Source organism: Euprymna scolopes, chromosome 21, assembly GCF_053919585.1.
Source record: "Euprymna scolopes isolate OS-2025 chromosome 21, ASM5391958v1, whole genome shotgun sequence".
Classification (NCBI taxonomy): domain Eukaryota; kingdom Metazoa; phylum Mollusca; class Cephalopoda; order Sepiida; family Sepiolidae; genus Euprymna; species Euprymna scolopes.
The window spans coordinates 36,250,069-36,277,555 of record NC_136502.1 but is presented as its reverse complement, the minus strand read 5'-3'; the positions used below and the strand labels follow the sequence as shown (position 1 = coordinate 36,277,555).

The following is a 27,487-nucleotide window of genomic DNA, read 5'->3' as shown; positions in this document are numbered from 1 at the left end:
ACTGTAGAAAAAATAAAAACAATATGCAGCCGTGATTTAGAAAGTACCGTTAATAAATGACTCTTTCTTGAAACTGAAATAAAAAGCCGAGTCGAATTTCTTTCCTTTGTTCTTTGTTGATAGGGACGTTGAATCTCTACGGTTTCAGATGAGCATTGTCTGAAGATAGCGGTTTCAATCCTACTCAAAACCGACCAGAGGCTTCTTTGGCCAAAACGCGGTGAGACGACAACAACTACGGATGGCAATGATTGCTGAGAATGCAGTTAGGAAATTCGGAGTTCCTATCCCTGATGAAGGCCAGAGGAATAGTTAGCCGATACGTCGTGAAACAACAACCAATAAAGATGAGAATAATAGTCCGCAATAAATAAATTAATATAAATAATACTCATCTCAATAACGAATTCCAATTAGAATAATATATATGAACCAATAGCTACTGCGTTACGCATGCCTGTTCGTAATGCTGTCGTTCGACCATCACCTGGAAAATTTCATTTCTTTAATTTTCACACTTTTGTACCGATTTTCCCGGGCAAAACCCAAATATATAGTTTCGCATGGGTGCGAATACCCTACATATGAAGTTTCATATTTGTAGACCAAAAACTGACAGCGGAGTTTGGTAGGCATTTAAAAAAACAAAACAAATATATATATATACGCATACCGATAGAATATATAGAAAGAGGATTGTGTTTGCTATAACCTTTTACGCAAATATTACGCAAGTATAAATCATGTAGAATATCTGCATGAATATAATTACACGTAATAGTTAACTAAAGCTGATCATCCCATAAGAAAACCGAAGCAACCAATAGGGAATTAATTAAAATGAATGTTTAAAACAATATGCAAATTAGCTAGATCGTTTGCAGATGAATGCAATTCCACGACCCATTTATAACAAAGTTGTATTTTCTTTTTAGATAAATAGAAAAAAAGGGGTTTAATATAAATATCAATAAAAAAAACAAAAACAAACAAACAAAAAGAAAAACAAATTTATAGGAGTATAGATATTTTAAGATAATTATAATTTGAAAATCTCGTCGGGGTTAATCAGAATTCTAACACACAGATCAAATATACCTGACAACCAATGTTTAACGCTCATCAACGAACTTACCGCTGAGCCACAAACATTTTTTTTTTCGGATGTATTAAACTTAAATTTGAGATTTTTGCTTTATTGGAAAATGTTTTAAGTTTAATATATTCGGAATCAAACTTGTACGAGAGTGGCGCTTTGTGGCGAGCTCGCATGCAATTGGTTCCTCTTGGTGTTATGAAAGAGTCACGGTTAAGGTTCGAATGAAGTTGGCTTCGGGCGCAAAGTATGTTTTAAAGTAAAATAATTCCACGTAAGTATAATAGGAATAGTTCTGTTTCTACTTGCCTATTACATTTAATTTCGTAGGGAAGAAACCAGGATTCGAACACCGATACAACAGGTACGCAACCATAACCCGTTAACATTGACCAAATAACTTAACAGTGAGCCACGAAGCGCCACTAACGTTCTGTGCGTTTTCAGATATATTAAACTTAATTTTAGATGTTTGTTTTTAGAATAAATATTTTAAGTCTAATACATTTAAAAAAAGAACAAAACGCCCATGGAGCTTTGTGGCTCAATGGTAAGTTCGTTGGTGAATTGTTTCCTTGGTGGTTTATAGAGTCATAACAAGAGTTCAAATAGAGTTGGCTCAATTTTAACGATATAACATCATTTTCATAAACATAATTATATTTTGAAAAATTAAATTTCTATTTATCTATAGCATTTAAGCTCGTCAGTGTCAACCAGGATTCGAACGCGTGTGATACTTAACACTGCGCCACTAATAGCTATTCGCTTTTGGATGTATTAGAATTATATTTTGAGATTTTTGTTACGCGGACAAATATTTCAAGTTTAATATATTGGGAAATTATTGGCGCGACAGTTGGAGCTTTATGGCTTGGTGGTAAGTCCGTTGACAACATATAGTTCGTAGTAAACGATAAAGGCTTGCCGAGGGTTCGAATGCGATTGACCGATTTAGTTATATTATATTTGATAATAAAATATTTTCATTTTAATATTATTATTTGGAAATTTAACATTTCTATCACAAGGGGCAAACAGGATTCGAACACACATACCAGAGTTGCGTATCCGCAATTAGTTAACCTTAGCTTAAAATCTAACCAGCGAGTAACGACACCCCAGAAACTATCTATTAATTTGCAGATGTATTAGACTTCAATTTAGGATTTTTGCTTTTGGAACAAATATTTTCAATTGAATATATTCGGCAATAACCAGAAAGTCAGTGGCGTATCGTGGCTCAATGGTAAGTTCATTGGTAATTAATGCTACTTAGTGGCATGCAATTTCGTGTTGAGGGTTCGAATGCAGTTAGCACCAGGAAATTAATCATTTTTAACACGGTAACATTTTATATTAAAATATTTTAACATGAGGATAATTAAAAAAAAAAAAAAGGTTATGTTTCTATTTAATTATCGTATTTGATCTCATCGGAGGTAACTACGATTAGAACACAGATTCCAGAGCTACATAACCATAACCGGCACACAGTAGCTGAAGAACTTGCCGGTGGGCCACGAGGCGCCACTGACGTTCTATTCGTTTTCGAATGAATTAAACTTAAATTTTGGATTTTGTTTTGGGATTTATATTTTTAGTTTTATAGTAGAAAACGAATGGAGTAGCAGTAGACCCTCGTGGCTTGGTGGTAAATTCGTTGGCTGTTGTGTTTATTGGTAAAAGGTAATGTCGCGATGAGGGTTCGAATGCAGTTGGCTACTAAGCAGAACTCGATTAAAATTGTGTAAGGTTTTAAATTAAATATTTTAATATTATTATCATTTGAAAAGTTTAATTTCTGTCGCATATCTGAACACTGATACCAGAACTGCGTAACTCCAAACAATTGACATTAGCTAAAGATCTTACTATTGAGCCATAAAGCGCCACTAACCGTTTGTTCATTTTCAGATGTATTAAGCTTAAATTTTGGATTTTTATTTTGGGAACAAATATTTTCAGTTAAATATATCTGGAAACAAAGCTAAACCATAAAGTCGACGCGTGGCTCAGTGGTTAGTTTGTTGGTACATAACAGCATGCAACACTGTTGAGGGTTCGAATGCAGTTGGCAGTGCTATTTTGACAAGGTCATATTTTATATTGATATAATTCTAATTTAAAAATATCAACCTTCATTTATCTATCAGATTTTATCTCGTTAGTGGCAACTAGGATTCGAACACAAACATCGGAGCTGCGTGACCATAATTATCATACAATTTGTTATAGAACTAATCACTGAGCCACGAAGAGATGTTACGGTTTTCATCGTTTACGCATGTATCAAACCTAATTTTTTGATTTTTGTTTTGGGAACAAATATTTTATGTTTAATATATTCGAAAACATTCAAAATGATAGTCTTATTTCCTGGAGCAGTGGTAAGTTCATTGGCAGTTGATACTCGTTGGTGACTTACATTGTGATGGTTCGAATGTAGTTGTTTCCTGGGTGATACTCAATTTTAACGGTATAACATTTTATAGGAAAATATTTTAACAAAGATAAATTCAGTTTTTATTTATATAAATATCATCGGGGTCAACTAGGATTCGAAAACATATACCCGACCACTATTATTTGAAATGAATCAAAGAACTTACCACTGAGCCAAGAAGAGACATTAACGTTATTTACCTTTTTGGATGTATAAAACTTAATTTTGAATGTTTTGTTTTATGGATAAATATTTTTAGTATAATATATTCGGAAAGAAAGAAATGACTATACCACTCTATGGTTCAGTGGTAGATTCGTTGGTAATGGCGGCGTCTTGCTAACATGCAAAGTTATAGTGAGGGTTCGAATGCAGCTGTTTCTGAGGCCTGAATCTATTTTAACACTATAATTATATTTTTACTATAAAATTTTATGTCAGAAGTTTGATTTCTATTGGGTATAATGTATTAAATCTTGTCCAAGTAACTACCGGGATTCAAACGCAGATACTGGATTTACATGACAATCAACATCAGTAAAAGAATTTATCATTGCGTCACTAACGTTTTCGAATGCATTAAACTTGCATTTGGATTGTTTGATGTTGTATATATTGTGACTCAGTGGTAATTTCGTTGGCGATGTGTGAGTGTTAATGTCGTGATGTGAGGTGAACGTGGTCTAGTGATTAATGATAGGGACTAACGACTTGAGTGTCTCAAGTTCGAATCCAGTTCGTTTCACAAAAAATCACTTTTACTTAGGATGTTGGCAACCTTCACGTGGTCCCGCCCGTAATCCCCAATGCTATTCTAAAAATTATTCTGAAAAAAAAAGACTAAAAAACAAACAAAAAACACCGGGGAAACCAATGCCAACAACAGAACCTTCGGATTCATACGATATCATGATAATGAGTGTCGTGATGACGGTTCGAGTTCAGTTAGCTTTGAGGTCAAATAAATGTTAACTTAGAAAAAAAATGTTATGTTTTAAATTGAGTATAACAACTTTAAGTAGCACCACTATCATTTTATTTGTATTGCTAATAACTAATATTAAGTTTATTACAACTAAAGACGAATAGAGCGATGGTGGCGGCTTTGTGAGGTAATTCGAAGCCTGCCAACTTTTGCGTTCACTAGTAACATGCAAAGTCGTGATAAAGGTTCGAATGTAATTAATTTCCATGCCAAATCAATGTTACCTTAATTATCAAATTTGCATTTGTTATTTTGTGGATCAATATTTTAAAAAGTTTATTACGACTGAAAATGAATAGAATGATGGCGACGATTCGTGGCTTAGAGGTATGACTATAGTGCTTATTTATTCGTATTATTTGGATTCTTCGGACTGATGGTCTCATCTTGAGTGTCAGAATACAAATAATCAATCCTCATCTCAAAACTTCAAGAACCTAGTGCTTGTTTAGTATAACTTTCCTGTGTTTTCGTGTTCGCATGGTGATGACGTCATGACCAGGTAAACTTTTACCGAAATTAAAAAAAGTAACAAAACTGAAGATGGAGTATACCTCTGAAATATATTTGTGATAAATTTCAAACAAGTAAAATATTTGTTTATTTTCCTAATATTACGTTGTGATTTGGCTTTCACGCGCATTTGATGCGTATTTTATTTTATTCAAATTAAAACAGCGTTTCTATATGAACTCTCATCCTTGAAATTAAAACGTTAGTTAGAGTTTTGTGACTAAGGAGTATATTCGCCGACAATGGTGCTTGTTGGCGATGTGAACACGCCTTCATGTGCACCCAGAGTACAGGCCTTTATCGTCCACTTGTTGTGCTGGTCTGAAGTCTTTGGTCGATTCCGACACCAGTAGCAGTGTAAAACATGTGGTCTCCACAGTGCTGCAACCCAAAATAAAATCACAACTCCAGTTTAAAACAAGCAACAGTTTTATTCCAAAGAAGGTTACAATGATACTGTTGTTCTTCCTCTGAACTACAGACTCGGACTCCAAATTCTTAGCCTGACCAAATGAAAACAAGTTTAACCGAACACAAACAGATCATCTGTTCCTGAGAAACACCGAAAACACAACAACAGAAACACTAACTCTATATAAAGATATTCATGTCCTTTGTCTGAGACAACTCTATCATCCACTTGAAACTAATGGTCAGCTTAGTATACAGCATAATAACGCTGACACACCGATTGTCATTAGATAACAAAAGTTAAACAACAACATCTCCATGATGATCAGATAGTCTTCCTCATGCTGACATACGAACTGCTAATGACCAGCCTCATCTATAGACTAGCCGAAAGACCTGGCGTTGCCCGAGATTAAATGAGAATCAACGAATGTTTCACCCTCCCATATTTTATTATCATCGAAATTGGTAAAATCACATATTTTTCAATCAAATCGATTAATTGCCTGCTTTAGTCATGAACCCACCGCGGTGCACCGAGAGGAAGCTTCACATACCTCCCTGCAATGGCTTAACTCAAAATATATTGTAGCTTACATTGCACTGTAGAGAACCTGCTATTGATTTTATAAAATTATTTTTGTATAATGGCTTAAATTTTAGTTTAAAATGCAAAAGTCAAGTATCATGATTCAATTGTGATCTAAACAGAAGCATTTATTTCAAACGCGCCTTTGCCATATCAAAGAACCTACTGTGTATTTTATACGCCGGGCCTTTCTGCTTGTGCGATAATAAAACTTCTCAAATGCACTATTGATGTTAAGCTGTATAAGGCGTTAATTTTAGTCAAAATAGGAGTTTTTCGATTATCGATACTTATCGCAAACATTTCGACACAACACCTATCTAAGAACACTGCTAGGCACATAAAATGCATTTGTGTGAAATTTCCAAAAAAATCGGCCCAGCCTTTTAGGAGTCCATAGGAAATGAACTCTCTCTCTCACACACATAAAATTCCTTTAATATAATAGTAGATAAATAGATATAGAAAACGTTGTCTAAAGCGTCCCGAAACTGAACAGGGATTAATTTTTCAAGTACTTCATACCATGCATGAGTCCCTGTTAAAGAGACGTTAACTTGTCCAAATGGAGAAATTAAATTATGGGTTGTCAAAACCACAAGACAAGTATTTACCCATTTCTTGGGTGGTCGCCTTTTTTATGGTTGTCGCAACTCGTTAACAGATTTTACCAAACCATTGGTGCGAATCTATCAAACTGTTTTAAATAATGTACGTGACTGTCATAAAAATGAAGAAATTTTTATCCACTTCTTCCCGTGAAAGGTAATATTTCGTAGCTAAATACAAGTTACGTATAGCAAGTAAAACACTGAAACAATTAAGGAAGAAACAAATTTATTAAATATAATGTTAGAAAAGAAAGTTTGTGATTTCATAGGGATGCCAAAAATATCCATCTGGCTTACAAGATTTCTTGTGGTAGTGACTGTTGAAGGAAGAGTATGAAGAGAAAGAAAGATGGAAAGAGAGAGAGAGAGAGAGAGAGAGAGAAAGGGGGTGCACTTACTGGAAGCTTCTAGGTGGTTTTATCCGAATGAAAACAATATAAAAGTTCCCTTTTTTTAATATTCAGAATCCTTATTTTAATAGTTATCAGCCCTTTTTTATGTAGAGAGTCCTTGTTAGAATAATTCTTAATTCTTTTGACAATATCTTCCTTAGAAGGTATTTTGTCGTATTTCCTTTTAGAGGCAATCCGCCTCTTGTTTTAAACGCATTACAGTGTTCATTTTCCTTTTCAACGTCCTTCCATGCCACATACATTCTCCAAAATGAACAAATCCTAGTTCATTAGACCGACCGAATAAATCTTTCCAGTCTTTCTTTCACGAGGATTAAAATCCCATGTGACGGCAGAATATCTTAGTTGATTTTTCATTTTTCTTAGAAAAACCTTCTTGAGACGAATTTTCTTAACTTAATAAAGATAATTATCTTTTTCTTGATAAGTTCACGCCTCTCTGTCATATTTTCATTCAACAATTTTAATGTCTTGTTAGGACAGAGATGCAGATCATCTTCAATAATCCTGCAGATCTCATTTTTTTCTTGAGATCTTAAAAAGACATACTCGGTAACTCGATACATCTTTCTTGTTCTCTCGACGCTGCCCTTTTCTGCAACTGATGATATTAATCCAAAGATCCAGCACGAACTCCAATTTGGCGCAAAAAACGCCCCTTCCAATCAACGAGCAGAAGGCAGTCACATGACGTAAAAAGGGGGAAAAAAGCATGAAAGCTAGGGAAGGAACAGGAAGGAAGGAAGGAAGGAAGGAAGGAAAGAAAGAAAGAGCAAAAGGAAGAAAGAAAGAAAAAAAGATGGTAGAAATAATTTCCATAACCCCACCACAAAAAAAAAAACCCTGAGTTGTTCATGTTCTTCTTCGAATTGATGTGACGAGCATGCGCAAAAGCGCACAAAAAGTATGAGTTGTGCGTGCCTGCGTCGGGGACCGAACCTGGGACGGTTAGATTACAAAGAAAAACGCTTGTGAGCGATACTCGCATTACTAGGTGTATCAGAATTTTTGTAGGAATTTTTGACACCCCTAACACGAAACTGCGAATAAAATATAAAAAACTCGTAATTTCTCTTTTAAAAGTGGGTTGTTTATTTTCTTTATGGATTATACTTCCAAAATAAACTATTAAAGTTGTTTTAAAAGTAATAGAAATATTTATTTTTTAAAAAACAGTAATGAAATTAATTGAATTTTACAAGCTCAGTATTTTTCAATTTTTAAACTTTAAAAGTCTATAAAATTTTTTCTATTGATTCAATTTTTACGATATTTTCAGGGTCAATAAACTGAATTTAATATTTTAGACAAACGTTTTTTTTTTTATTCACGCCCCCCCCCATTTTCAAGTGTCTACTAAAAAGTAAATAATTAATTTACTCACCAAAGTTTTATATATCACAAATTGAAGATAAAAGATCAATAAATAATATATTCAAATTTAAAACAAAAAAAGTAGTGTTTTTTTTAGAAATTTACCTGTAAAGTCCGAAGTATAAAACCTTTTAAAAAAAAAATGTTTTTTTTTTAAAAATGAAACCTTGGTCCTTGGTCCTTTATTTGAAAAAGAATTAGGGCTTGAATTACATTTTTCGAGGAGTTATAAGCTTGGAAAGACGGGGTGGAATTATTCAATATTTTTCACGCAATTTCTGTCACACCTATCGCATTACCGCGACAATTGGGTTCGCCCGACGGCTATAAAAAGTCAAGCCGAAACAAAGATTGCGAGTCGTTTTTTTTTTTTCGTCGGTCGACGGTTGAAAAGAACTTGCTGGTGAACAGTACGATGTTTTGCAAGAAAGAAGTTGAAAGAACTGATTCGTTCAACTTTGAAAAGAATTTCAGGCGTGCATATCGCTTAACACAAATTACTCAGCTTTCTCCTCCCTCGTGCTGCGACAGTTGATATACCGTCAAATCGGCTGTAACACGTCTACTGTAATGGTCGTCGAATTACAAGTTTCTTTTTTATCATGCAGAGTTAAGGCCCTTGGATTTTATTTTTTTATACGCTTGCAAAAAAATAAAAATAAATAAATAAAAATAAAAATAAATAAATAAATAAAAATTAATTGTGAATTATATGCATAAAATTAATAAAAAAATTTGGAAATAGTTAACTATCTACAATCTACAATGTACACGCCAGCCATGGTTCTCCCCTGAATGTGCTGCTGCCATCGCGCACAGAAATCACTTTTTCCATAGCTACCAACGTAATAGATGTACTGAGACTAAAGCTGCTTTCAGGACTGCCAGCAACCACTGTAAAAGAGTAATAAAAAAATGCAAGAGAGCTATATGCCCAGTCCGTTAAATCCGAAGTAGCTGAGCAGCGACTTGGTTCCCACCAATCCTGGCAAATAGCAAACAGGATCTTGAACAGAAGCGTGCGTTCTATCCCAACCATCATCAATGGACCTGAGGTCATCTCGTCAGCATCAGACAAGGCCAGACTATTTGCCAAGAACTTTGCAGCTAATTCTACCCTATGTGACAAAGGCCATCAACTCCCCGCATTTCCTCCTATAACAGACAACACGCTATGCAACATATAAATATCTGTGCGTGAGGTCGCCAAGCTAATCAAGAACCTTCATTCCAGTAAAGCAACTGGCCCCGACGGCATTCCAGTTATAGTGCTGAAAAAGCTCCAACCAGAACTTGCCCCCATACTTACAAAACTGTTTAAGCGTTGCCTTAAGGAGAAGTGCTTTCCAACACCCTGGAAAACCTCATCAGTATGCCCTGTGTTTAAGAATTCAGGTGAAAAGTCATCTCCCTCTCAGTATAGACCAATAAGTCTCCTGTGTGTCATGAGTAAGTTGTTGGAATCCATATTAAATAAAGAAGTAGTCAACCACCTCAACATAAACAACCTTCTTAGTGACATGCAATATGGTTTCCGCTCAGCAAGATCTACAGCAGATGTGCTAACGGTTATATCTCATAGGATTAGTGAATCTCTTGACAAAGGCTTCCTTTCCAGGGCAATTGCTCTTGACATATCGAAGGCCTTTGATAAGGTATGGCATAAGGGCCTACTTCACAAGATTTCCAGCTACGGTATCACTGGAAATATTTTCTCAATCATTAAATCATTTCTCTCTGATAGGCTCATAAGAGTAGTGATTGATGGGCAGAAATCAGAAGCCCACAGTATTAATGCTGGAGTCCCTCAGGGGTCCATCCTGGGCCCAACTCTCTTCCTGATCTACATCAATGATCTCCCAAAACACTTACTTAAATCATTCGTTGACATCTATGATGATGACACGACCGTCTATGGCAACACATCAAAGGCTGTAAATGACAAAGTTCTCTCTGATTCTCTCTCTTCTGATCTTGAGCGCGTGGTACAGTCGGGGAAGAGGTGGCTGGTCACTTTTAATGCATCCAAAACCAAGCTTCTATCTTTACATCATCAACGCTCTGATCCCCATCTGGCATCAATTGAATGGCGCTCGTCTTGGGGAGGCTCCATGTTTTGACAAGCTTCTGGGATTGACCTTTACTCCTGATCTGAAATAGAACACGTACATCAGGTCTGTTGTCAAGGACGCTGGGAAAATGGTGGGATCCTTCTACCGCTCCAGAAGATATCTCACTACTGATGCAATTCTCTATCTTTATAAAAGCCAGGTACGTCCAAGGATGGAGTACTGCTGCCACATCTGGGCAGGAGCTGCTAAAAACAGCCTATTTTGCCTTGAAGAGTACAAAATAGACTTTGTGGTTTAGTGGGGGATGCCCTTTTCTCTTCTCTGCAGCCTCTCTCCCACAGAAGAGACGTTGCGAGCCTGTCTTTGTTTTATCGTTATTTCCATAGCAAGTGCTCGTCTGAGCTCCAATCCCTCGTCCCCCCTCGGCAATCTTTCACAAGCTGAAACTACTGTCAATAATTTTCCCCACTCTTTATCTGTGCCTAAATCCACTAGCTTGACACTTTCACGACGACGACTACTACTACTACTACTACTACTACTACTATTACTACTAATACTAATACTACTACTACTACTACTACTACTACTAATAATAATAATAATACTAATAATACTACTACTAATACTAATAATACTGCTAATAATAATACTACTACTAATAATACTACTAATAATACTACTACTAATGATACTACTACTACTACTACTACTACTACTACTACTACTAATAATAATAATAATAGTAGTTGCAGTATTCCGTTTCCGAGGATACTCCTCCAGTTCCAGATCCTGCAACTTACGTAATCCTGGGGATATTGGTGGTACTCAAAATGTCAGAGGTCTGTAGGATGCCTATCATATTCAACGGCGCCTTTACTTCTCTTTTCATCACGAACACCGCACGCATACTAATCTAAAATATGAATCTTATGTCCTCAGCCTATGTCCTTGATGTTAGACCAGTGTCGCCACTTCCTTCTTATTCATTGAAAATAAATTTAAATCTTGTATCTACAGCGTCAATAGGAAAATAATAGAAAACTTCTTTAACGCATTTTTCATAAAAAAAATTTCGTTTAAAAATATGACATTTATTCCGAACAAACTGCTTCTCTTAAATACTTAATTCCACAAAGAAGGTAACAAAAAGGTTTCCTCTTTATCTATTTAGTACTCCCACATTTTCACATCATTAGGTTCAGTTCTTACTACACTATGCCAGTGACACTAACACTAGGCGGGTTAGATTGGCTTCCTCCAAAGGTGGAAGTGTCAAGGGAATATTCAATTCACAAGCGGTTTTCAGTTGCAAGCATACGCCGATCAGGGGAAATGGCGATGTTAGATTTTTGCGGTTTCTGTAGGGAGGTATCGACGTTCTCCTACATACAGCGTTTTATATTCCCATATGGTCACCCATCTGATACTGATCAGACTCAACGTTGCTTAACTTCGGTCATCTAACAAGAACCGGTGTGTCAACGTGATTATGCCGTGTCAACGTGATCATTCATTAATAGGTATAATTATTTTAGGCTACTGTTTATTATTCCCTTTTTTTTTTCACTTATATTAATTTCAACATAGTACTCTTGCTTTTAAGAAATAAAAAAACGCCCCCCCCGCCCCTTACATTCTAACTGAGGGAGCGTGAATGTATTCGTAGAATAAATAATTATCAGAATATTTCATTTTCAGAATGCGCGTCTGCACGCTAATAACGCTTTTAATCATTTTTAAAATGTTCCTGAATTTTGGAGATGAGGATTCGTTATTCGTATCATTTGGATTCATTGTTTATATATCCGATGTAACCTCCGACCTTCTTCAGGTGTATTTTGCCGAACTTGGGAATGTTTCTGTCGAACTCGGGAATTTGGATGAAATTTCGAACGGAACCCTGAAGAAGGTCCAGGTTAAATCGACCGAAACGTTGTGACAAATGACACGCAAGATGAGAGCAGTAATCCGAAAATCTAAATAATACGAATTCTTCAAACTGTTGGAATAAATTCCCAAACACCTCAGATCATATTCAATATGGCGTCTTAGCCATATTGAGTATGATCCTAGGCTCATAGTAACTTTTACAATTCGAATGTTTTCGTTTTTACTAATTAAGTGGTTATCGATCTCCTTTCAATAAATATAAAGTAGTGACAGACATCGTAAGTTTTCCGATAAAACAAAGTAATCTACCTGAAACACGATCGATTCTTCATCGACATTTTCATATCCACGTAAATGTTATTTTAATTTACCTTCAAGCAAATTAATTTCCAGAATACTTAGATTAAAAACAATTATCAGTCCGCAATTCTTTGGTATATATATATGTATATATACATATTTTTTTTCACCCCAAACAAGGCACATTGCCACTTTGATGTAGGCGGCTACTATCAGGGACCTAAGTTTCAGGGATACTATCTAGGGAATTTAGCAGCAAGATTTCTGTTCAAATTACACTTGAACTTCTGCATGTCAGTACAGTTGGGGAAGCAGGAAACTGGAAGAGAATTCTAAATTCCTGCAGTTCTGGGGAAGAAGCTATTAGAGTAGAAGTCTTTCTTACATCTAGGGATCTCTATTGTGTAGGGGTGGAACCGCCGCATGTCGGATTTGTCGGGGGTATTTTTGTCGAGGGGATACAAGGGCTTGTAGTTCGTCAGAGCATCCACCATTGAAACACTTGTGAAACAGACAGAGGGATGCAACATTTCGTCGATGGGATAGGGGCTGAAGCTTTGATGACAATTCGGGATTTGTTAGGTTGACGACCCTTTTGGACTCTGCCAAGCAGCTGCACCAGCCCAAATATGACAGCAATACACCATACACGGGCGAATGGTGGCTTTGTAGAGGTACATGATACTTTCAGGCGTAAGTAACTTTCTAGCACGGTATAGAGAGTCCACCTTATAAGTCGAGTTTATATATATATATATATATATATATAATTCGAGTTTATATATATAATTCGAGTTTATATATATATATATATATATATATATATAATTCGAGTCTATATATATATATATATATAATTCGAGTTTATATATATATATATATATATATATATAATTCGAGTTTATATATATATATAATTCGAGTTTATATATATATATAAATATATATATAATTCGAGTTTATATATATATATATATATATATATATATAATTCGAGTTTATATATATATATAATTCGAGTTTATATATATATATAAATATATATATAATTCGAGTTTATATATATATATATATATAAATACATATATATTTATATATATATATATATATATATATATATAAATACATATATATTTATATATATATATATATATATAAATACATATATATTTATATATATATATATATATATATATATAAATACATATATATATATATATATATATATATATATATATATAAATACATATATATATATATATATATATATATATATATATAAATACATATATATATATATATATATAAATACATATATATATATATATATATATATATATATATATATATATATATATATATAAACTCGAATTTTCGGCTAGAAATTTCTCTGTTAAGGGGTCAAAATTCAACAATTTGACCTTTGAGAACTCTACCAAACTCTTCCGACAATTTTGGATATAGGCTTGAAATTTTAGATATAGGCTCCTTGGACATGGATCTAACTTAACTTGATTTGAGCCTAAAACAATAACTTTTAAGGTGTCATAATAGGGGTCGAAGTTATAAAAATTGAACCTTTTTTTGGCTCAGCATACACCTAACACCCGTGCAAGGCCGGGCTGAAATGCTAGTATATATATATATATATATATATATATATATATATATATATATATATATATATATATATATATATACTAGCAAAAGTATCCGTCGTTGACTGGGTTCAAAAACAGCCAACAGAAAATGGACTCTGATTTATGAAAGTATGATAGGTTATGAAAAGGAAGGGTTGTAAAGAGATAGCTTCGAATTTGAGGGTATCAAAACCAAAGCAAAATATGATGAAAGTAAAAATGAAATAGATAAACCCCATAATTTATTATACCATACCTGTTCATACTGGAACACTTATCACAATATTCTGTGGATCTATATAAAAAAAACCTTGTTAAACTTTGTGACATATTTCCATTCTATGGAGGTCAGGCGCGAACAAACACCCCCTAATTTTATTATACCATATTTCTTCAAACTGAAACATAATTATCAAAGTATACTTACGCAGATAGATATGAAAAGTCTTTATTCAAGTTTATGTCTATTTCCATTCTATAGAGGCCAGGCGTGAATGCAGACCCCACAATTGTATTATACCATCCCTATTTAAGTTAAAACATACTTATCAAAGTATTCTTATGTACATCTATATCAAAAACACTTCTAAACTTATTTTTGTAATTTTTTATTTTTTTATTTCTATACTTTGTGGACAAGGCATGAACGGAGACCCCAAAATTTTAATGAACCACTGTTCTGCCAGATCAAACATACCCATTCCTGTGTGTCGATACATCTATCATTATATGTAATCAGTTTTTTAAAATAGTCAACCATATAGGAACCTATTCGTGACCAGACATACAGACATTTAGCTTTATATTATAGATATATATATATAAACTCGAATATATATATATATATATATATATATATATATATATATATATATATATATAAACTCGAATTTATATGCATACATATATAAATATATATAAATATATAAACTCGAATTTATATGCATACATATATATATAAATATATAAACTCGAATTTATATATATATATATAAACTCGAATTTATATATATAAACTCGAATTTATATATATAAACTCGAATTTATATATATGTATATATATAAACTCGAATTTATATATATAAACTCGAATTTATATATATATATATATATATAAACTCGAATTTATGTATATATATATATATATATAAAGTTGAATTTATGTATATATATATATATATAAACTCGAATTTATATATATATATATATATATAAATAAACTCGAATTTATATATATATATATAAACTCGAATTTATATATATATCTATATAAACTCGAATTTATATATATATATATATATATAAATATATATAAACTCGAATTTATGTATATAAACTTGAATTATATATATATACATATATATATAAACTCGAATTATATATATATACATAATTATATATATATAGACACACACACACACATATATATATATATAAACTCGAATTTATATATATATATATATATAAACTCGAATTTATATATATATATATAAACTCGAATTTATATATATAAACTCGAATTTATGTATATATATATATAGAAACTCGAATTTATGTATATATATAAACTCGAATTTATATATATATATAAACTCGAATTTATATATATATATACATATAAACTCGATTTTATATATATATAAACTCGAATTTATATATATATATATATATAAACTTGAATTTATATATAATAATATATATAATTTATATATATATATATGAAATAAAATGGAGGTGGAAGGACCTGGATACTCAACGTTTCGCCCGATTTATGCGTGCTTCTTCAAGAGGGATGGTCATGACCATCCCTCTTGAAGAAGCACGCATAAATCGGGCGAAACGTTGAGTATCCAGGTCCTTCCACCTCCATTTTATTTCATATCGTCGGATTTAATCCAGCTCAACAATCATATATATATATATATATATATATATATATATATATATATATATATATATATATATATATATATATATATATATATATAAACTCTTATCTCGAATTTATATATATATATATATATATATATATATATAAACTAGAATTTATATATAATAATATATAATATATATATTATATATATAACATATAATATATATAAACTCGAATTTATATATATATAAACTCGAATTTTTATATATATAAACTCGAATTTATATATATATATATATAAACTTGAATTATATATATACATATATATATAAACTCGAATTATATATATATATATATGTATATACATATATATAAAATCGAATTATATATATATAGACACACACGCACACACATATATATATATATATATAAACTCGAATTATATATATACATATAAACTCGAATTATATATATAGACACACATACACATACACACATATATATACATATATATACATATATATATATATATATATATATATATATATATATATATATATACATATATATAGTAAGATGATTGATAATTTATAATTAAAATTAAAAATCGGTTTGATAAGGAAGAACAAAAAAAATGAATAAATTGTACGATCGTTTAGGAAGCAATGTTTTAATTGGACAATAATTTTATCATTTGGTTTTTTGAAACAAACTCTCCTCATCAGCAAAAATATCGGGTGTTTTTTTTTAAAGATACCAAAAATAAAACTAGCATTTTTTTTTTAAGTAAGGCAGATGTATCTGGAAAATATTTTAAATATAAAGGAAAATAGTGACTTTTTTGATGTTGATAAACGAAGTAAGGTAAAATAAAAATAAAATAAAATCGGGTGGAAAAGTAAGGTTAAGAAGGGATATTCTAAATATTTCTAATAAAAAAATATATATACTTTTTCATGGTCCGCCTTTTAAAGCTCGTATCATCGTCAATGCATTCATTGGGATGTTAAATATAGTTTATGAATGCTTGAAAATGTTGATATATACAAACTTTAAAGGAAACGTCAATAGAATAATATTACCAGTTTAAAATCGTTAGAAACGCTATATTTGAATTCATCTTAAATATTTCAATTATAATGGGACATAATTATATTCAAATAGAAAAATAAAGAATTTTATTGTTCAAGGGGAGATAACCACTAATTACTTATAAGTTAATTTTTTATATAATGTTTTAAAGATAGTAATATTAATAAAATCAATAATAGTAATAAATGAATCTTATTGGTAGTAATTAAATAATCATATTTTTGATATAGGAATTATAATATTTATAGAACTTAAATTAATAAAAGTAGTAAAATATAAATTCAAAATGGAATAGATAATAAAATAGAAAATAATGGTAAAATATCAGATAAGATAATAATAATAATAATAATAATAATAATAATAATAATAATAATAATGATAAAAACTAATATAATAATAGTTATTAATTCAGAAATTATACATTTTAAGATAGATTAGTAATAAGAAAATTTTATGATTTATGGTGGCTTAAATTTGTCGAATCTAAACCAACGTTTATGAATGCATCCCGAAAATATTTTGCCTTTTAAATTTAAGAGAATGGTTTTATTTTTATTATATTTAAAATTTTTAAAGGCTTCATATCTACAAAGTGCGCAGAATCTGTCTCCCGGCATATATGCCTTATATGACCCTATTATTTCCCATTTTAAATTGAAGGGATTATTTCTATCATTGAGTCGCCAAATATGTTTAGATAAAGCAGTCTGGTTTTTCAAGGAAGGATTTTTAAAGGAGTGCTTATGCGTTGAAATCCTATGTTTAATAAGTCCAGATGTGGAACCGAAGTAGATTACATTTTGTTTAATATATTTGTTGTCAGGTTGATTAGGAGTGGTATTGGTATGTAATAGGTTTGGTTGTATTTTATTGGTAGATTGGTTAATGGGGGTGCAGTTATTGAATAACTGTAGTAGAGTTATAATGTGAAAAGGGATTTGTATGGTTGCTATTAACATAATTTATATTTGGGGTTTGTAACACTGTGCAGCTATAAATCACATTTTTTATCTTGCAGGTACATTGTAAAGGGCATTTATTTTTTCTTCTACAGTTACAGCCTGCTATAGTCTCTATATTTCCATTTTGTATCTTACTAATTTTTTATTGTTAGAACTAACTATTTTTTTTATGTAGGTTTGGCATAGTTGAGTTAGACACTTTGATCGTGTTCTTATTAAAGATTTTATTGTATCTATGAGGGGCTTTAAAGTTTTTTCTAATATCTTAAAGAATTCCCTGGCTATGTTTGTCTCAATATTTTTAGAATATGGAGGGTTGAACCGTAGGATTTCCCTATGTCTTTTTACACTTACGGATTTTGCTTTGTGGTTTCTTTGTGTTAGTGGCTAATGTTTTCGGTTTAATTTGGTTTTGTATTGTAGTTAAATTATTTTTTGCCATTCGTATGTGGGATGACATGGCTATATTATAGGTTATTATATTTTTAGTAGGTTTATTGCAATTATTATAGTTTTCAATGCAGTTTGTGTTTTTATCGTTTTTATTTAGGTATTTGATTTGTGATTTGTATCCTGAGTTTTTAATGGCCTCATTGTAATATTTTGTGTTTTTGATAAATATAGATTTGTTAGAAGATAGTTTAGAAATTCTTAAAGAGACATTGGGAACTAGTGATTTCAGTATTGACTTAGAGTGGTTTGATTCATTATGGACATAAAGTACAGATTGGTTTGGTTTATGATAGGGTTCAAAGGTAGAGTTTTCAAGATTTAAGGTTGCGTCTAAGAAATTTACTATTTTTTTTATTAGGGTCGATTTTTATAGTAAGTCCATAATTTTTAAAGAATTTAAGTAAGGATTTAATTGCTTTTTCGTAATGTTTATTTGTGGAATTTGTTGCGAAAAGTGCATCATCTCTGTATAGGCACCCCTCCAATTTGAATTGTTCATGGAGTATATTATATATATATATATATATATATATATATATATATATATATATATATATATATATATATATATATATATATATATATGTAAAGACATTTTATTTTGTTTTTTTCCTACTCATTAATAAAAACATTAAATATGGAGGACTGAAGGAAAGTCCTTTGCAGTCGTAGTAATAAGACAAGTTCTTGCTGTAAATATCTTACAAGTTTAATGTCCGGAACCAACACCTAATCACAGTTTACGTCGCAAAGGAGAACAAGAATAGAAAATAACTTCAACTCGCTTTTTCTTTGTAACAACGACATTCATTTCCTCATCATTACGACCGTGACGTCATCCACGTGATCGCGAACGTTCTCTATGTCTCTGTTTTCGTTCCGTGCTCCACATCCATAACGTGATCGTACTCTTCTCTTTTCCCCAATCTTTTTTTCTTTACCGGTGACGTCATTTCGGATACATTTGCATACGCGCATTCGCGCTATGTTACACCAGAAAGAACTAAGTATCGAAATAATGCTGTGTGTGTGTGTGTGTGTGTGTTTAAAGTAAAATACTTAATTAGACTCTTTTCATAAAGAAGTTAAAGGTCAGATATAAATTCACAGACACAAAAGAAAAGACCTGAAACTATTTATCCAAAAAAACAAAAAAAAGAAAAACAAATCTAATAAAACCATAATCTACAAACAGGATTTTCGAATAAATTTTAGAATGCGAAAGTGTGTACTACATAAGATGAAATTGAGACAGTTCAACCGAGAACAGATAAAGTGCACTTAGTAAACAAGATATTTATAAATATCTAGGAGTTTGGGAAACAGAAACGGGCGAAAAAATTGGAAGAAAATACCCGAGTATAACAAGAAAACTCTTAGAAACCAAATTATATAGTCGAAATATAAGAGAGCATTATCCTGACTAAAATATTCTGGACCGTTTATAGACTGTACAAAAACAGAAGTCGACACGTGGCTCATAAAACCGGGTAATTAATGACCATACATAATTTAATGCGATTAAAAGATAACACTGAACCATTCTTTGTAAAAATGAGAGATAGATGGGGAGGTCGGTTAAATATAGAAAACTGCATGAAAAAAAAGAACTAAAAGAACTAGAAGAATACATAACATGAAATTAAAAAAAACGAAAATTCAATAAAATTGAAAATATAAAGAGAAAATAAAAATGGGAATAGAAGCAGACACATTAATTTTTTAAAAAGATCGACCAGACAAGAGATGTACGAAAACGCATAGATATGGCTAAGAAAAAACATCTGAATAGAGAAATGGAATTGCTACAAACAGCCGCATAAAGCAACATAATCATAACACACTATATGAAAAGCTAAGATAGAAAAAATCCAAGAAAGCAGTAAATGTAGATGCTGTAGACAAAGAGACGAAAAGGTAAATCACATGGTAAGTGAATAGAGAAAACATACATATCTGTATGGGAAAGGTAGTCCATTGGGAACTATGCAAACATTTGCACTTTAAGCGTGCAATCAATTGATAGACACACAAACCGAATGCAGTAAAAGGAAACAAAAATCATAAAATCTTCTGAGATATGGAAGTACAGACAGACAGATAGATGCATACAAGCAAGGAGACCTAATGTGATAATAAAAATCTGCTAAATCGTAGATTTCGACGTCTTAGCAGTTCATAGGGTGAAGATCAAGGAGGCAGGAAAACTAGGAAAATACACGGAACTTGGCAGATAGCTGAAAGGATTAATTCTGGGCAGTGTAAGATGTGTGCAGAATAGGACACTTCGTCGAAAGAATGGACGAGAGTTCATGGGCTAATACATGTAGAACAGTTGAGGTAACAGACTCAGCACACATAGGAAGATCAAGCTAAACATGAGAGGAAGTGATAAAGATAGGTAACGTTGTCCGGGAACCAACACGTTGTAGCTTCATTAACAAAGTAGACAAAACTAGAAAAGCAGTTCAAATCGCTTTTTTTTTTTTGTGGTGCAACGACGTTTATTTTCTCATTCTCTTGTTAGCTTTGGGACGACCCTCACGTGATCGCCTTCTTGAACGTCATCGATGTCTCTAACGTGATCTCGAACGTTATTTTCGTCTCTGACGTGATCTCCGTTTGAAAATCTTTATTTTTCCCTACCGGTAACGTCATTTCGCATGTATTTGCAAACGTGCGCCCGATACAGATAGACGAGGAAGGATAGTTTAGAAGTCAATTTCTTAAAGCGGTCCAGGTATGTAAAATGGACATTAAACCGATTATAAAGAAGAAGAAAGTTACTGTAATACCAATAACAGGAGTACAAGGAACAATTACGAAAAACAAAAACAAAAAACAAAACAAAAACAAAAAATAACAAAAACAAAAAACAAACAAACTAAAAAACGGGGGGAAAACGTGGAGAAATTGGAATCAAAAGAAAGATTGGCACCATATCATGGACGACACTGACGAAAGTAATTGAAATATTAAGGAATATCTTAGAGTGCAGACACCATACTCAAGTGATACTGACTAACCACAGTGTACAGGTAGAATTAAAATAAAGTCGAATACTAACATTTCATATTATATTTTATTTGGTAATCTTTGTTGAACATGCACTAAGTGACAAAATGTCAGTAATAGAGAAGTCATTAAAGGTCGATGAATTTGAACAAGAGAAGTGTTGCAAGTCCATAATAAGAGAATGTTATTCAAAAGTCTGCACGTACGTAGATAGGAATAAGAGTTTGTTTGTAAAGCTGGCCGAGTTCACGTTGTTATTGCTCGTTGAAATATCAGGTTGACAAGAAAGTTCTTGCGGTTTTTAAATTTTAAATTCAGATGAACATATCCATGCTCAAACAAAAATTTATTGATCGAAATAAGCACCGTCAGAATCACCACACTTTTGCAAACATAAAACAATTGTATTTATGCCAGTAACGTAAAAATCTTGCGTTCTGGTGGCAATGAAGTCACTGAAGGCGTTTTTGATATCGCTTAGGTTTTTGAAACATTTCTCACACACACAAAAAAAAAACCAACAAAAAAACTGTCGAGATGCTTGAAAAAGTGGTAATCGGTAGGTGAGAGGTCTGGAGAGTATGGCGGATGAGACAGAGTTTCGTAGCCCAATTTGTTCAACTTCTGCAGAGTCGCTTTAGTAATGTGCGGTCCGGCATTGTCGTGGAAGAGAATTGCGCCTTTTCTGTTCACTAATGCTGAGTGTTGTTGTCGAAGTTTCTGATGCATTCCATCCATTTGTTGACAGTACTTCACCGCCATAATGGTTTCGCCTGCATTAAAAAAATGTAATGGATGAGACCGGTTGCAGACCACCAAACAGTCAGTATGATTTTCTTTTGGTGCAACTCGCTTCGGGAAGTGTCGTGAGCTTCATCAGTGTCCAACCACTGAGTTGAGCATCGCCAATTGTCGTAAAGAACCCACTTTTCATTACAAGTCACAATCCGGTCGAGAAATGAGCCATTCTTGTTGCGTAAAAGAAAGGAAAGGTGACACTTCATAACGGCGTTTCTTTTGGTTGTCATTCAATTCATGAAGTAGTCATTTATCAAGTTTTTTTTATCTTTTCAATTTCTCTCAACTGGTTGGAAATCGTCGTATACGTTATGTCTAATTCAAAAGCAAATTTTCGAACAATTTGCATGGATTCACTTCGACTAAGACTCTTAATTGATCGTTGTCAACATCTGATGGCCGACCACTACGCTCATCATCTTCAAGACTCATCGCCACTATGGAATTTCTAAAACCACCATTGTGCTGTGTGTTCAGTAATGGTTCCTGGGTCAAACGCTTCATTGATATCGTGAGTCGTTTCAGCAGCTTTTTTGGCCTAGCTTGAATTGAAATAAAAAAATTGTGCAAATTTGCTTTTTTTACATTTTGTATTCAACGTTCTGAAAAGAAAACATAATTGTTTTAAAACGATTGTAATTTAAATGATTAGATAGAGCGAAAAACGCTCTTTAAGATGATATATAAAGTAAAGATATTGTAACGAAAACCTATTTGAAAATAAATAATATATTGAGAGTAATCTGACGTGCAGATAGGTTGTCATCTTATATAGTGAAGTCTTTTTGTTGATGCCGATAGTCCATGGCTAAAGGCCGGTTCAATTTGCACGCCAAGAGAGGAATTAGCAACATGAACGACTTCGGCAGCTGTGTCTTCTCACAGCTAATAAATTGCCTTTGGGAACTCGTGTTCATCTCGTATAAAAGATTACTTCCGACTGGTTAAATCTTAATTCAAATTAAGTTTCCGCTCCAATCAGCGCAAAGCTTGCAAGCCAAGCAGATATTTCAAACATCGTTAATACTGACAGCTGCTGCTGCTGTTATTTCCGTTGTATTGGGGACTACTACTGCCATAAAATGATAAAATAAATCAAATAAAGAAAAAAAAAAAACGAGTGAGAAAAGAAAACCAGGGTTCAAACCTGCATTAACTTACCTATAGTAGTATAGATAGTTCCGCAGTACAACAGCGCTCCGTAGAAGTCCCATACCTCATGCGTGGGGGAGAACGAGTGCCGATACGCCGTGTAGATGTAGTCTTCGTAGCGCGGCAGCTCATCTTGGACGTACTGCGTCCAGTTGTCGTAGGACTGCGGATCACCGTCGTAGCTTTGTGTTAGATTCCACAGCAGATCGCCGATCCGGAGTCGCTCCCTGATCAGATTGCCCCGACGCTTCTTTTCTGGCGGACCCTCGATCCTCATAAAGATGAACGCCCCTATCAACGAATAGATGATAAGAAGGATGAGGAGGCCGAACCAGGACTTGACGATGCTATACATCGTCGTGAGGGTCTTGTGAAGAAGTTTGTGACTCGTGCGTAGACCATCTTGGACATGATCCATTTCTGGAGGGTCCGCTTTTTAACCTGTTCTTTGAGAAACACCGCGGCAAAGATTTTCCTTGTTTTTCGCGTTGAGTTGCGTACCCTTTTTCTAATGGTGCTGCACTGTGGTTTCTGGAAACGATGCTTTTTCGAAGAAAGGGGGTCTTGTTTAGAGCTTGCAGTTATCCTTGCGGATTGAGCGAGTTTTTGATGTGGAGACTCAGTGAAGGGACATCAAGCCAGGAAAGATTACCTTAAGCCTGGGGAGAGTCCCTCACCTGAAAAAGAAAACAACTAGATATTAGTAATTATATAGTTATTGTAATTGTTTTAGTTGCAACTAGCAGGGGGATACGAAGTTGCCCGGGATTGAATGAGAATCAACAAAGGTTCTACACTTCTAATACTTTTATTGTCATCGAAATCAGTGAAAGCTCCCCTTTTCAATCAAATCAATCGATTGCCTATTCCGGTCAGGAACCCACCACGGTACACCGAAGAGAGGCCTCATATGCCTCTCTGCAGCGATTTAGTCCACAATTCATTGTAGTTTTCATTGCACTGTAGAGAACCTACTGTTAATTTTATGAAGTTATTTTTATATAATGACTTGAATAAAAATTCAAAATGCAAAAATCAATCGTAATGGTTAAGTTGTGCTCTAAACAGAAACGTCCATTTTGAACGCGTCCCTGTCTTATCAAAAAAAAAAAAAAAATGTTGATTTTATACGCTGAGCTCTTCTGTTTGTACGGGCTAAAACTTCTCCAAAGCGCTTGTAATGTTAAGCTGTATAAAAAGTATTAACTTTGGTCATAATTGAACTGTTTCTTCTCTTATGGGATTTCTTCGATTATCGATTTTCGATACTTATTCTAAGTATTCCGAATTTATCTAAGAATACTGCTAGGCACATAAAGTACATGTATTTGAAATTAAGAAAAAATCGGCTCAGCCGTTTTGAAATCCATAGGGAATCAATGAACGCACGCACGTGCGCGCACACACACACACACACACACACACACACACACACACACACACACACACACACAGTACTTTATGGCGTTATGAGCGGAATTAGGCTTGCATATCGTCGTGAGTATCTTCTGAGGAAGTGTGTTCACCCTAATAGCTTTTGTTGTCTTTTGTTTTGTTTTTTTTTTTTTTAAATCTTTTAAGGTCTTTCTCGTCTCTGTTAACAAAACCTGTCGTTTTCTTCAATCCTTTCCCCCAAAAGAAAAACTTTACGATTGGCATATTTACTTATTTTAAAAAAATCGGCACTTCTGCATTTTAGGTTTTAAACCTAAAATGCAGAAGAACATTTTTTGGAGAGTTTCACTCGGGACAAGGGACGACAATCACGAGGCTTTTTAATAAATCAAAACAAATACATTAAACTAACACAGTAACATAACAGGAAAGCTTAATTACCGGAACATTTCATGAATTAAATGAATTTTCCTTAAAAGTGCCGATTATTTTCATACAAAATTCACCCTATATTTAAAATAAATAAATAAATACAAATTTCTATGGTGTACATTCTCAAGACGCAAAGAATATATCGTACACACACAAAAAAAATATATATATAAATTGGTCAAGTAGTTAATTTTAATAACAAAAAAATTAAATTTTATGGCTAAACACAAGAAACGATCTCGCGACGCCATCTTAAAAAGTCTAAAGGAATTAATTTGTTCGAAAGCAATACAGTGTCTAACAATAGAAAAATGGCGGTGAGCTGACATCTAAATATGTATAGGTTTGATAATGACTTAAAACTAAGAAATCATACAAAATACTGTTAGAAACTCACCCAATATATGTTACCGTGACATGTATTAGGTGGATTTCTAACAGTATTTTGTATATTTTTTTATTATTAAGTCCATTTTTCAAACTTCACATATTTAGGTGTCAGCTCATCGCCATTTTTCTTGTTCACACCTATCGTTAGACACTGTATGTTTTTCGAACCGATTAAACGTTTTGAAGTGAGTAAAAACACTAAAACCTTTTTCAGATAGGTAGAAGAGTAACTTATCTGTCCTTTGATAACATTTATTTGTCATATTTTTAATTTTGGGCCAATTTTTTAATTTTTTTTTTTTTTTTCTGTGGGTTGTAAAACAAATCAGAAAATGATTATTACTTCGAATGGTCGCCGAAAACAACGAAAATATATATAAAAAAAAATAAAATAAAAACAGTGAAAGTGTCTCGCTCTTAACAGATAGAGTCAACAGATGATTTTTTTTTAATATGTCGTTTTAAGCAAAACTAGGGCACTTCTGCATGACAGTCACATGGGGCGAATGTATGTATTTTAGTTTCAAGAACCGCCGACAAATGTCACTTGTAAGCCAAAGAACAGGGGTCGATAACTTTTCCTTTTCTAAAAGTGCGTGCAAACTAAAATTATATTTTGCTACATTTTTATACAATCTCTCTGTACAAAAAAAAAACAACAACAAAAACAAAAAAAAACAAGTATTCTTAAACCTCTATAAATGTTTCATGTTTTTTAAAATTCTATTTTGCTACATTGACGAACAAAATTATATTTTGATATAGGTTTATACAAAGTTACTGTGAAAATAAAAAATATCTTTCTGTAAAAAAAAAGAAAAAGAAAAAACAATCTTTCTGTAAAGAAAAAATATTATTCTTAAACCTCTCTAAACGTTTCATGTTTTTAAAATTTTGTATTGCTACACTGACAAATTAAAATTATATTCTGATGCATTAAATCACTCATTAAAAAGAATTTATATTAATACATTAAAATTATATTTTGATACATTTTTTATTGCAGCTAATTCTACCCTATGCGACGAAGGCCATCAACTCCCCATATTTCCTCCTATAACACAGAACACGCTAGGTAACATACAAATATCTGTGCATGAGGTCGCCAAGCTAATCAAGAACCTTGATTCCAGTAAAGCTACTGGCCCTGACGGCATCCCAATTATAGTGTTAAAAAAGCTTCAACCAGAACTTGCTCCCATACTTACGAAACTGTTTAAACGTTGCCTCAAGGAGAAGTGCTTTCCAACACCTTGGAAAACCTCATCAGTATGCCCTGTATTTAAGAACTCAGGTGATAAGTCATCTCCCTCTCAGTACAGACCAATAAGTCTCCTGTGTGTCATGAGTAAGTTGCTCGAATCCATATTAAATAGAGAAATAGTCAACCACCTCAGCAGAAATAATCTTCTTAGTGACACGCAATATGGTTTCCGTTCTGCAAGATCTACCGCAGATGTGCTAACGGTTATATCTCATAGGATTAGTGAATCTCTTGACAAAGGCTTCCTTTCCAGGGCAATTGCTCTTGACATATCAAAGGCCTTCGACAAAGTATGGCATAAAGGCCTACTTCACA

The 27,487-nt window shown here is 32.8% G+C and overlaps 1 protein-coding gene across 2 annotated transcripts in view; it reads right to left on the bottom strand.

Moving 5' to 3' along the window:
• LOC145242108 (TWiK family of potassium channels protein 18-like) overlaps positions 1-27,487 on the bottom strand; it is a 254,966-nt gene that overhangs the window by 24,263 nt on the left and 203,216 nt on the right. For both annotated transcript variants that reach the window (XM_080105023.1, XM_080105024.1), the window contains one exon: positions 23,701-24,368. In XM_080105023.1, coding sequence (XP_079961149.1) covers positions 23,701-24,109 — 409 coding nt within the window. In that variant the 5' untranslated portion in view covers positions 24,110-24,368. The remainder of the gene's footprint in view (positions 1-23,700; positions 24,369-27,487) is intronic.